The sequence below is a fragment of the Bombina bombina genome, chromosome 5, assembly GCF_027579735.1.
Source record: "Bombina bombina isolate aBomBom1 chromosome 5, aBomBom1.pri, whole genome shotgun sequence".
NCBI lineage: Eukaryota > Metazoa > Chordata > Amphibia > Anura > Bombinatoridae > Bombina > Bombina bombina.
Genome location: NC_069503.1, coordinates 338,166,567 through 338,180,264, shown reverse-complemented (window position 1 = coordinate 338,180,264; position 13,698 = coordinate 338,166,567). Strand labels below are relative to the sequence as shown.

Below are 13,698 nucleotides of genomic sequence, written 5' to 3'. Positions count from 1 at the left end.
TATTGGATTTTAAATTAACAAAAAAGAGGCCACTCGGGTCTTATAACCGCCTGTTTAGACAAATTAGTTTGTCATGCTTTTGAGAACATTAAGATAATTAAAGGTCTGCCTATTTTTTTCTATAAATAGGCTTCTGCTTATTCAGAGGGGAAAGAGCTAGGGAGGGGAGAAAGGGTAAAGTACAAACAGGAGAACTGTGGTTGCTAAGCTAAATTAATAAATACATCCTTTATAATTGTGTTATTGAAATTGATATAATCCTAAAATTTGGAAAACTAATTGTTAAGGATCCCCATGCTAATGATCCGACCACCCACATATCCCAAACTTCACTTAAACTTAATCACTGAATAGTTCATCCCAAAATCTTTTTTTTCTATCCCCCTCCCTTCTACACAGCCACGCCCTCACTTCCCCCTTTTTTCCCCCTTTTTTCTTCTTCACTACTTCAGCACTAATTAATGTTTAATTTTTTTAAGTCACCTAGTCACTTTTCAAATTCCTCTTCAGTATTGGTGTCTAAATAAGAGAGAGGAAAAACAAAAGTTCGATAGAAATTTACCCCATTGTCACTAACATCACTAAAGCTAATGAAGCGCTTTGGATATGCAAGGGTTGGTTGAGAGTATTGTCAGAATTTTGACCCCAAAGTTTGACTCTCTCAGAGTCAAAATCAAACAAGAAATTTCAAAACTTACTTCTGAAGTCAGACAGTTTGCGAATAGACTTCAGGAAGCAGGGAAAAGAATATCAGATTTGGAGGATTCACAAGAATCCTATAGTTCCAAAATAGAAGCTAACAGTTACAATATTGATAAACTACAACTCAAACTGGAAGACCTGGAAAATTGTTCCAGGAGAAATAATATTCGTATTATAGGTCTCCCTGAAAGCAAAAATCGGGAAGACATGACTAAATTCATCTCTGTCACCCTGGCACAATTATTGGGCATCCCAACTCCTCAATCACTTTTTTAATCGAGAGAGCAAACAGAATAGGGAGCTCAAGTATGATTGGGAAAACAAATCCTAAGTCAAGACCAGTTATAGCCAAGTTCCTGAATTTTCAGGATAAAGTTGTCTTTATGCCACATTATCTCAAAAATCAACCTATTATGCTAGATGGATCCAGAATATTACTTTTTCAGGACTTTTCCTATGAAACTTCTCTAAAAAGGAAAGAGTTGTCCCCACTTTGTACTAAGCTCATCAATCAGGGGATACAGGCTACCATTCTATATCCAGCTAGATTGAGAATAGCAGTACACAATCAAGCTTTCTTGTTTGATAAAATCAAAGATGCAGAAGAGTCCAAGGTAGTTAAATATATTATTGCAGGAATTAGCCAATCATCTTAAGATGAGCTGCTCCTTGGTATAATCAATACTATGTTGAGGGGGTTTCTAAAATTAGTTGGGTTAGGAGGTACGAACAGGGGCCAAATGTGGGAGGGGGCGGGATTGGGGGGGCTATTTATTAATATATATTTTTTTCTCTTTTTTCTTTTTTTCTCTTCTCTCTCTCTCTCTCTCTCTCTCTCTCTCTCTTGATGTTGGGTTATTTGTATCCCTCCCTGAGGAGTTATAAGTAGAATCATATCATTAAACATTATTTCCTGAAACATAGGAGGTATTACATCCCCTATTAAGCGGAAAGCTATAATTACACACCTTAGAAAGCTGAATACTGATATTGCACTTCTCCAAGAAACTCACCTAGATATTGAATAAATAAAAAAGTTAAAATTTTCTTGGGTAGGAAATATAGTCATCACACCTAGCTTGAACAGGAAGAGGGGAGTGGCTATTTTGATTGGAAAAAAAAATCTTCATGAAGTTATACAGGTGGACACAGACCCAGAAGGTAGATACCTTTTTATTAAAATAAAGCTGGATAACATGATGTTTACAATCTGCAATGTCTATGCTCCGAATAATTTTTCTAGAGAATTTTGCGGTTTAGACAGGGCCACTTTTTACTTGGTGAGGATTTTAATATGGCCCCTCAATCTCTTCTTGACAGACTTAGACATAAGAAGATGCTGACAAATACTAAAAGAGATCGGTTAGAAACTAAGCTATTTGAAACCATTTATCAAAACCTTGCCTTGCGTGATATATGGAGGATATAAAATCCAGATTCTAGAAGTTACTCTTGTTTGTCAAAAGCCCATAAATAATTTTCTAGAATAGATTTATTTTTAGTTGATGACAATATTTCTAGGTTACAAGTCAAAACTAATATTTATCCCATATGCTTGTCTGACCACGCCCCAATCCTGTTACAAATTCAGTATAAAATGTTTGTCTTATATTTCACGGTTCTATTTTCCTAAATATTTATTCTCTAATATCAAGTTTAAAAATTGGCTTAAAGCCAAATATAATGAGTTTTTACATCATAATAGGGAATATCTTGATAAACCTTATGTATTCTGGGAAACGGGTAAGGCGGTTCTTAGAGGGGAAATTTTGGCATATAACGTGATGTTGAAAATTAAATATTTAGAAAGAGAGAAGCAAGCCTCTCGTTTTGTTGTTAATTCATATAATAGATATCTCCAGTCAAAAACAGTAGTTAACTGGCTCAATTATAACAAAAGCTAAAAAAGAGAGGGACTCTTTCTTGTTAAAAGAGACTACTCGGAAAGATCTTAAGGTTCCAGACAAATACTTCAGACATGGAAATAAATCTGGCAAACTTCTGGCTTCTCTAGTTAAGAACAGTAACAAATCCCCGGTAATCGAGAGATTACAAAAGGGAGGCGATAGTGTGGGAACTCCTGAAGAGATTTTGGAGATCTTCACTGATTACTACAGCGAGATCTACACATATAAGGAAAATAACCTATCCTTCTTTACCACCAGATTTAGCAAATGACATAAATTCTCCTATCACTGAGCATGAGATAACTACAGCGATTAAAAATTTATCTTTAAACAAAGCACCTGGACATGATGCATTGCCAAATGAATTTTACAAAATTTTAATACAGCAAATAGTTCCTCACTTGAATTTTTTTTTAATTACTTCTATATTGATAATAAGCCAATGTCAACTAACTTTATGGCATCTTTTACAACTTTATTGTTAAAACCAGGTAAGGACCCATTAAAGAAAGAATCGTATAGACCCATAGCCCTTCTTAATACCGATTATAAGTTATTAACGTCTATCTTAGCCTCCAGATTGCAGTTAGTTTTACCTATTATCATTCATAAAGATCAAGCGGGATTCCTCCACAATAGAAATTCAGCAGCCAAAATTAGGGAAGTATTTTTAACGGATGATTATTTTAACTCTTTAGAAAATCAAGGCTTAACAAATGAAGCTGGTGAATCAGATACGGCGATTATTTCAATCAACGCAGAAAAAGCCTTCGATTCAGTGCACCATAATCACATAATAACATCATTAACTAATTTTGGCTTTAAAGACAAATAAATTTACGCCCCAATACAAGCATTTTGGAAACTTCTTTCCTTAATAGGTTTTGACCCTCATATTCCAAGATTTCAAACTTTTAATGGTAACCCAGAATTTCAGTTAGGGGTTCAGTCTTCTATATTTAACAGATGGGCACATATGGGATTAAGTATGGTGTCTGCACTTGTTGACCTAAACCTATTATCAATAAAATCATTCGACTCGATTAAAACTTAATATAATCTTCCTAACAGCGATTGTTTTGCATATCTGCAAGCGAGGTATTATGTGATTAGCCTTGCTAGTGAACATGGTTGGATCTGGTCCTGGGGACTTTTTGAAAAATGGTTTCCATTAGTTAGAAGTGAAATACATTCAATCTCATTGTGGTACCAACTTCTTCTTTCAAAAAGAGGGGATCAGAATCTCCTTGAACTATCTCAACAATGGAATGCTTATAATTTTCAAAAAACTATTGATCAGGGGATAATTAAAAAATCCATTGAAATGGTTGCTAAGTCCACAATGTCCTCAACGTGGAGGGAGTCTCATATGAAATTGTTACACATGGCCTACTATACCCCATTTAAAGGAGCTAGATGGGGGGAATTTGAATTTCTGCGTTTGTCCAAAATGCTCCCTCTATGCGGCAGATCTGATTCATATGTTATGGGAATGCCCTAAAGTTAAAGAAATGTGGCAGAAACTAGAATATTGGATCCTTCGGGTCTTAAAGCTGTCCTATAGTGGGTTCTCCCTTTTTCATATCATTTTTCTTTGGAGGGGAAAGAAAAACCATACTCACAAGAAATTAGTAAATATAATTATTCTTTCAACTAGAAACTTAATTTTTCGTTATTACAAAAAGGGCAATATTCCCAGTCTTGTAGAAATTAAAAGTTATTTGGGGAAACAATACATTATTGAACAACATGATACAGATATGAATAATGATCGTGATATAAGCCTTTTTTTCAAAAATGGTCTCCATATTTAAAGAGTTTACCTTCTGGAGAAGTTGATCATTTGATATTCCCATTTTGGAATTCGTTTAACTAGGGAATTGGTGATTCACATTTTTGTTATTATTATTTTTTTTTTTTTATTCCTGCCCCCCCCCCCCTCTGGTGGTCACCGTTTAGCTGTATAGTACCATTCTTTTGGGACATCATTCTGCTCATGACTATCTAGTATTTTACTAATCTTAGTGTAGCTAAGTTTTTAACTTAGGCAACTAGGTTAAATTTAAAATAGGGAAAGTAAAGAGGGGAACAGGTTGACATATTATAACATGCAAAATCAAGGTATTACAGCCAAATGAGGCTTTTTTTTCCACTTTAAAAAAAAAAAACTTTATGTACGGTATAACAAATGCATCTTTGGTGTTAAATATAAGCATTAAGATTTTGTTTATTCTTGAGGGGTTGCATGTTAATAGGTTTTATGCCTCTGTAAAGCTTAAAAGACTAAGAGTATCAGATGTAAACAAAAATTATAATGAGATTTATTTGTTTTGTATAACCTGTGAACTTCAATAAAAAAGAAAAGAAAAAAAAAGAAGTAAGATACTTCATATTTTAGACATAGAATGTACAAGCAGGGTATTTGAAAATTCAAATGATGTATCAAAGGAAATAAAAGTTCACACCTCTTGAGTACACCATCCACATTCTGGGCCAAGTGCAAGGCACTGCGTACAATTAGCTGCATTTGAAGATGAACAAATATTTTTAGCTGTAAGACAGAAAGGATATACAAATTAATAACAACCTGGTTAAATTGTATTACCTACCAAAGTCTTAAAAAATCTCTAAAGTAATTGATCTAATAACATATTTACTATATATATATACACACAAAATATACACACATATATATATATATATATATATATATATATACACACAGTATTTTTATATATATATATATATATATATATATATATATATATATATATATATATAGATAGATAGATAGATAGATAGATAGATAGATAGATAGATAGATAATTACAATGCTTAAAACACTTTATTTATATGGCAAGATATATCATTAGGCAAATTAAACAGTTGCCTAAGAAGACCTTCACTTACAGGGCACTTTTCATTCTTGTTAAGTAATGAAGGTTTAAGCTTTGTCTTAAAGCAACATGAAACCCCCCCAAAAAATTTTTCATGATTTAGATAGAACCTACATTTTAAAACAACTTTCCAATGTACTTAAATGATCAATTTTCATTATCTTGGTATCCTTTTGCTGAAGGAGCAGCAATGAACTACTGGGAGCTAGCTAAACACACCAGTAAACCAATAAAAATAGGCATATTTGTGCAGCCACCAATGAGCAGCTAGCTTCCAAGCCTACCTAGCTATACGTTTTAACAAAGGATACAAAAAGAACTAAGCACATTTGATACTAGTAGTAAATTGGAAAGTTGTTTAAAATTGTATGTTCTATCTGAATCATGAAGGGGAAATGTTGGGTTTCATGTCCCTTTAAAATGACATCTTAATGCAAAAATTACATGCTTCAATTTGTTACAACTACAGCATAACATTTTTGTATTAGTTACCCTAGATAACTATGTATTTAACTTTCAAAAAGGGTAATGGATCATGGAGTCATTTGACTGCCACTTCTGATTCTTTGACTGGCCACTTCCTGCCCTGGAGCTGCAAACTAGCACACATCCAATAATCAACAGTTTTCCTTTATATTTTTCATTCGGTCACTGACCAGCTCAAGATTTATAACTTGGAAGCTCTGAACTCTAAATACTTCTCACTCAATATCAATGCCAAAACATTACAAAGCAACAGAAAGTCAAAATTAAACTTTCATGATTCAGATAGAGCAAGATTAAACACATTTCCCATTGATTTCTATTATCTAATTGTCATTGTTCCTTTAGTATCCTTTGTTGAAAAGCATACATTGGGAGGCTCATGAGCAGAAACACAAAACTGTGGGACAGCTGCTAATTTGTGGCTGTACATATATTCATCTAGTCATTGGTTGAGCTGATTGATTCAGTTTGCTCACAGTAGTGCATCGTTCCTCCTTCAACAAAGAAAACCAACACAAACAATAATGCAATTTTAATAAGAGAATATAATTGGAAAGTTGTTTAAAATCTAATGCCCTATCTTAATCATGAAAGAAAAAAATTAGGATTCATGTCCCTTTAGTTAATTTCCAAAAAGATCATGATAAAAGGAACAGTCAAGCCAAAATTAAAGTTTCCTGATTCAGATAGATCACAGGAATTTTAAATAACGTTCCAATTTACTTCCATTAACATAATCATTTGTGATTGGCTGATGGCTGTCACATGATACAGGAGGAGTGGAAATAGACACAACTTTGAAATTTGTCAATAAAAAAAATCTACTACTGAGGGGGCATATTTATCAAGCTTCGAGGCGGCGGACAGAAATCAACCCGATCGAATACGATCAGGTTGATTGAAACCCCCTGCTAGTGGCTGATTGGCGGCATTGCACCAGCAGTTCACCAGAACTGCTGGTGCAATGATAAATGCCGACAGCGTATGCTGTCGGCATTTATCGATGTGCAGCGGACATGATCCGCAATAACGGATCATGCACGCTCGCACCATAATAAATAGGCCCCTAAGTGCTATTACATTGTCTTTTTATCATGCATTTGTTGATTATGACTGTTGCTTCTTAACTTAAAGGGCCATAATACCCAAATGTTTAAACACTTTAAAGTGATGCAGCATAGCTGTAAAAACCTGACTAGAAAATATCACCTGATCATCTCTATGTAAAAAAGAAAGATATTTTACCTCAAAAGTTCCTCAGTAGCCACCTCCCATTGTAAAGCATTTCAAAGCAGCATTTTAGTGTGTCTGTCCAGGGACAGCTGAAAGGGTGAGCCTCGTGAACTCTCATATTATTTCACCAATCAGGTAAAGGAAGCTTACTATGAAATCTCATGAGAGTTGAGTAAATCTCATGAGATCACAGTAAGAGTTCATGACCTCAGCACTGCTGATGCTAATTGGCTGTTGTTCATTTCTTCATTTTTTTTTTATTTTTACCTGCAGCTGGGAACAGCTGAGTATAACTTTTTACACAGAACTTACACTGCTGAGCTGAGGAGATTGTGAGGTAAAATATCTTCTTTTTTTACATAGAGATGCTCAGGTGATATTTTCCTGTTAGCTTTTTACAGTTATACTGCATCAGTTTCAAGTGATTTAGCGTATGAGTATTATGTCCCTTTAAGTTTCCGGCGAGCCGGAAACTTCATTGGTAGATTGCAGCATCAGATGTTTGGTAAATCTACTCCTAAATGTCAATGAATGAAAAATATAGAAATATAACCTACATGATATCATTTTAATTGCATGAACAGAGGCCACATTTTGAAAATGACCATCGCACCAAATCTTAGCTAATGCTAAATATAAAAATAAGGCCTAATTAACCATTTATAAAAACATCTTTTGGCCCCGAATCTTGGAGTAAATCTTGATAGCAATTTCACACAACAATGCAGTGTGGGGTCCTCAGGAAGTAAAAGGATGACTGATTTCAAAATGAGCAGAGTTTCTTTTAGCCACAGGTGATTAAAGAACAGTTTAAAACATAACAGTTGCAGCACAGTATGTAGCGGATAATTGAGATTTTATGGTACTTCTAAGCAAATACGTATTAATCTGCTGAGACTTCGCCTGTCTTTAAGAATATCTTATTTTTTAATTTATACTTTTCTAACAGCTTTAAAAATAGTTTGCTGGCGTATCTCTACCATACATTTGCCTGCATGTATTTACATTTAGAACATATGTTTTACATTTGCATTACATATTTGTTACTATAGTCATGCTAGGTGCTGCGTTAGCATCTGCTATGACCATGACACACGAGTTTGAACGATGTAGTTTAAGAATGAAATAATTAATTCTACAATCTAAATTTAAAGCTTATCAAAGAAGTTAGCAAAGTTTAGCCAGAAGTACTGCATTAAAATTGATATGCACTTTGTTTGTTAAAGATAATAAGGTCCTTTAGAAAAGTTAATCTATTTTTTTCTACAAATTCACCATTAAAGTGTATTGTGGACATTTAGAAATAGATAATTTGATAAGGTTTTCTAAAGGATTATGATCAATATATCATAAAAAAAATAGGCACATTCTTTGAAATGCACTTGGTGAAGATAAATTTGAAGTTTTGGAATTTTTGCATGATACCCAAAATAAATTGCTATCAATCTACTAAAATGTGCTCCAGAATTTAAAATGGTCTAGGAGGGACTTCCAGTCCATTTATTTTGATATCAATGGTTTTTAACAGGTTACACACACAAATGTCCCTCTATCTTCTGCTATTCTTTTCCATTATTTTTTCATTAATAAGATAAGAGTATCTGTATGCTGAGTTGAAGCTATTATAGTTTTGATAATAATTTATTTACATATTGAAAATAAAATCTCTCTATTCATGGGACATATTTAGGTTAATTTACTAGGATTAAGCCACAAAATGTAACTTATAAAATATTGCCCTGGATGAGTCCTTAGAGATCAGATTTACACACCATCATTTGGTATATGACATATACAGTAGGGCTTATTATTACTATCATCATTTATTAGCATTGAGCTGCAAAATTACGTAGAGCTTAAAGGGATATGAAACCCACATTTTTTCTTTCATGGTTAAGAAAGAGCATGCAACAACTTTCCAATTTAATTTTATTATTTAATTTGCTTCCTTCTCTTGTTATCCTTTGCTGAAAGGTTTTATCAGGAGCAGCAAATAACCTAGGTTAGAGCTGTTGATTGGTGGCTGCATATATATATATATATACACATATATATATATACATACATACATACCGGTATATATATATATATATATATATATATATATATATATATATATATATATATATATATATATATATATATATATATATATTTACACAGATTTTCATTGACTCACCCATGTGTTCAGTTAGAAAACAGTAGTGTATTGCTGCTCCTTCAACAAATGATACCTAGAGAATGAAGCAAATTTGATAATAGAAGTAAAATGGAAAGTTGTTTAAAATTGTATGTTCTACCTAAATCATGAAATAAACTTTTTGGGTTTCATGTCCCTGTAATGGTTTTCTCTGGTGAAACAGCTTTGAAGTTTCTAAGCAGTAATCTCATCTGAATGGTAAGATGATTTACATTAAGAAAATCAAACTCTTATACTAATATATCAATATAACCAGTGGCAGTTATGGGGAGGTTTTGACAGAGCTACAACATCATCACCCATTATTGTGACACTGCAAAACCATTAAAGACCCAAACATTATATTGTTTTCTAGATATATAGCATAAGCAGCATGAATCCCTGTACTTACAGCACCGTACTTGTTAATAGCTATTATGTGCTGCCCCTTGTTAGGGGGTAAATGTCAGACTGGCTGCCTAATACTTAGATCTGTCCACTATTGGCTACTCCACCTCCTTTTGTGAATTCTTTGAACAGTGATAATAACTGCTCAGTTGTAGGTGCACGTTAGCCAACACTTGTTTATCTGATGAAGAGGACTTCACAATACAGATAATATATGCCACTTTTATTTTTCCAAAGTCCGGTGATCCTCTATGATTTGATATAATAAAGAAAGACAGGATAGATAGATAGATAGATAGATAGATAGATAGATAGATAGATGATGATTCCTAAAAATAAATATATCTTAAAGGGACACCAAACCCAATTTTTTCCTTTCGTGATTCAGATAGAGCATGTAATTTTAAGAAACTTTCTATTTAACTCCTTTTATCAATTTTTCTTTGTTCTCTTGCTATCTTTATTAAAAAAGAAGAAGGCATCTAAGCTAAGGAGCCAGCCAATTTTTGGTTCAGACCCTGGACAGCACTTATTTATTAGTGGGTGAATTTATCCACCAATCAGCAAAAACAACCCAGGTTGTTCACCAAAAATGGGCCGTCATCTAAACTTACATTCTTGCTTTTCAAATAAAGAGACTGAAGAAAATTTGATAATAGGATTAAATTAGAAAGTTGCTTAAAATTGCATGCTCTATCTGAATCACGGAAGAAAACATTTGTGTTCAGTGTCCCTTTAAAAGTTTACTATAAATTTGAGTCTGGTTAGATTTTATTATGCTGTAATTATATCTATTATTATATATGACATTATAGGGGAAGGGATTGTATACTTTGTAAGAATGTTGTTGGCGTGAGATAGGGGCTGGATCCCTGAAACATTGCTCTCTTCTGTATGGCTCCACAGCCTTGCAACATATGATTAAACAATGCTTGAAATAATGTGTCCCTTTTTTTACACTTGGCCATTGGTTCTGTGGATTAGACTGTAACTGAGTTCCCCTTATAAAGGAATATTAGTGCTCTCTCCTAGTGCCGTGTGGACATAATGGTGACAAGTGCATTAGTGTATATCAATTTTGACAATGATTTTTTTAAATAGACTTTTGCTTTAAGCAGTATACAAACACATGCTGCGCATACACCTTACCACCTCTGAGAGTCATCTGTGGTTTTATGATGCAAAATAAGACATCACTAACTGGATACATATCACAATATCTCTGAGCTAGTACAGTGTTTGAATGCTGGTGCAGAGGCTATGCACAGCGTATGTGCATATGTCAATTAAAACAGTAATAACTTTTACTAGAAACAGTTTTGTTAATACAATTATATTGTAAAAATGTTTCTATCCAAAACTGAAATGCAATAAACACACATCTATTTTGACCAATATGAAAAGCTAAACTTTATTTCTGAATATAGTTGCATGTAACACTTGGATATGTTTGCTACAAGCATGACCAAACTGTAAGGTCTATAATCAGTACCAGCCGTACATATTGCATATTAAATAAAAATATCCGCAGAGAACTTAAACAAAATCACCAGTGTTGAAAACAAATGCTATTAAAGCTATTATGTGTGCCAAAATATTTTAAAAGCAGCTTTGTGAGACCAGAAAATGCTTATGTTTAATGGTCTATAACAGTATATTTAACAATTTGTTATGTATGTTTGATGTGGAAAAAACAAATGGAAACTGGTCCCCATGAACCTTTAATAATGTGGAAAGTCACACCTTCCATGAAAAATCAAACACTGTTGCACTGAAATAATTTTCCACTTACACAATAAAATGTTTCAGAAATGTGGAAAGTTTTGCAAAACAAAATGAAAAACTGTAATATATAGTTTTTGGAGTATTTAAAAAATAAATGCAACTATAACTATATAATTAAAATATCATTAAAAAGGTCTGAAATAATAAAAAATATTGAAAGAAAAAAAAAAGATCAAGACCATGATACACAATATATTTATTTTTAAATAGCTTGAAATGATTTGATCAAATCTGCATGTCCCTGAGGTAGATATTCACACCTGTATCTAAGATGGATTCCTTTAAATGATAAGGGAGTGATGCAATATGACAGAAATCTTCAAATATATTAAAGGGACACTAAATCCAATTTTTTTTTTCTGATTCAGATAGAGCATGCAATTTTAAGCAACTTTCTAATTTACCCCTACTATCAAATTTTATTCATTCTCTTGGTATCTTTATTTGAAAAGCAAGAATGTAAGTTTAGATGTCGGCCCATTTTTGGTGAACAACCTGGGTTGTCCTTGCTGATTGCACAGCACAAATAAACAAGTGCTGTCCAGGGTACTGAACCAAAAATTGTCTGGCTCCTTAGCTTAGATGCCTTCTTTTTCAAATAAAGATAGCAAGAGAACAAAGAAAAATTGATAATAGGAGTAAATTAGAAAGTTTCTTAAAATTGCATGCTCTATATGAATCATGAAAGAAATTGTTTTGGGTTCAATGTCCCTGGAATTACATACGCATTTATTTACATAAATAGTGGTAAATCCATGGGCAATGCATAAGGTTATCCTGAGAATTAAAAGGGACATTTTGCTGTTTAACGGGTTTCCCTTTAATGTGTTCCCAATGACCCATTTACCTGCTGCAGTCTATTGTTTTTAAATAACTTATTTAGCCTTATTTTGCCATTTGAGATGACTGATTTTCCAGTTGAAACCACCACCTATACTGAAAAAATGGAACACATTTCGGTATTGGCTATAAAAAAAATATGTAACTAAGAGGCTTCAGAAGAAATCAACTCCCCAATAGAGGTGGAAGAGAGAGTCAGGCCCATTTGAAGAGTGTTCCTTCTAAAGATTTGAATGCAATGAACTTGTAACAGCTGCATGTTTGAGTACATTGTTCTTTTAAGCTTAAATGTGTCACACTCAGAGGAGTGCGACTAGGAGCTCTGAGGTAGATGTGTTTGGCTTAAGTTTCCCTTGTGAGTTAAAAGGGGCCAAAGGGATGTAACAAGAACTGGAATCTGTAGAGACAAATACTGGACTCAGGAACTGAATGATGTGGAGCTGGACACAGGACCAGAATGCTGTGAAGCTAGACACACGGGATGCTGTGGAGCTGGACAGACGACAGGGATGCTAAGGAGCTGGACACAGGACCTGGATTATATGGAGCTGGACACAGGACCAGGATGATGTGGAGCTGGACACAGGACCGGGATGATGTGGAGCTGGACACAGGACCGGGATGCTGTGGAGCTGGACAAAGGACCAGAATGCTGTGGAGATGGACAAAGGACCAGAATGCTGTGGAGTTGGACACAGGACCTAAATGATGTGGAGCTAGACATACGACTGGGATGCTGTGCAGCTGGACATAGGACCAGGATGCTGTGGAGCTGGACACAGGACCAGAATGCTATGGAGCTGGACAAATAATCCGAATGATGTGGAGCTGGACACAGGACCTAGATGATGTGGAGCTAGACATAGGACTGGGATGCTGTGCAGCTGGACATAGGACCAGGATGCTGTGGAGCTGGACAAAGGACCTAAATGATGGGGAGCTAGACATGTGATCTGAATGATGTGGAGCTAGACATAGGACTGGGATGCTGTGCAGCTGGACATAGGACCAGGATGCCGTGGAGTTGGACAAAGGAACAGAATGCTGTGGAGCAAGAGACACAACCAGCAGTGCAGGCAGTAGGACTCAGAAATAATCAAACTGAGTCAAAGCCCTCCAGTGGCTCAGAGGGTAAAGTCACAAGACAACAGAGAAGAGTGAACCAAGATCAATCCCTAGCATGGTCGTACCAGTTAGAAGTTATAATGGATGAGTCTTCTGATTTCAATGTGCTGTTAAAGGCTATTTTTTTATTTCTAAG

The 13,698-nt window shown here is 34.4% G+C and overlaps 1 protein-coding gene across 1 annotated transcript in view; it reads right to left on the bottom strand.

Annotated features, from left to right (window-relative positions):
* The window catches only part of ITGB8 (integrin subunit beta 8), a 136,437-nt gene extending 125,460 nt beyond the window's left edge, over window positions 1–10,977 (bottom strand). Inside the window, exons 1-2 of the mRNA XM_053715722.1 lie at window positions 10,962–10,977; window positions 5,075–5,160 (exon numbers count right to left, since the gene is read on the bottom strand). Coding sequence (XP_053571697.1) covers window positions 5,075–5,160; window positions 10,962–10,977 — 102 coding nt within the window. The remainder of the gene's footprint in view (window positions 1–5,074; window positions 5,161–10,961) is intronic.
* Between the last annotated feature and the right edge of the window lie 2,721 nt (window positions 10,978–13,698).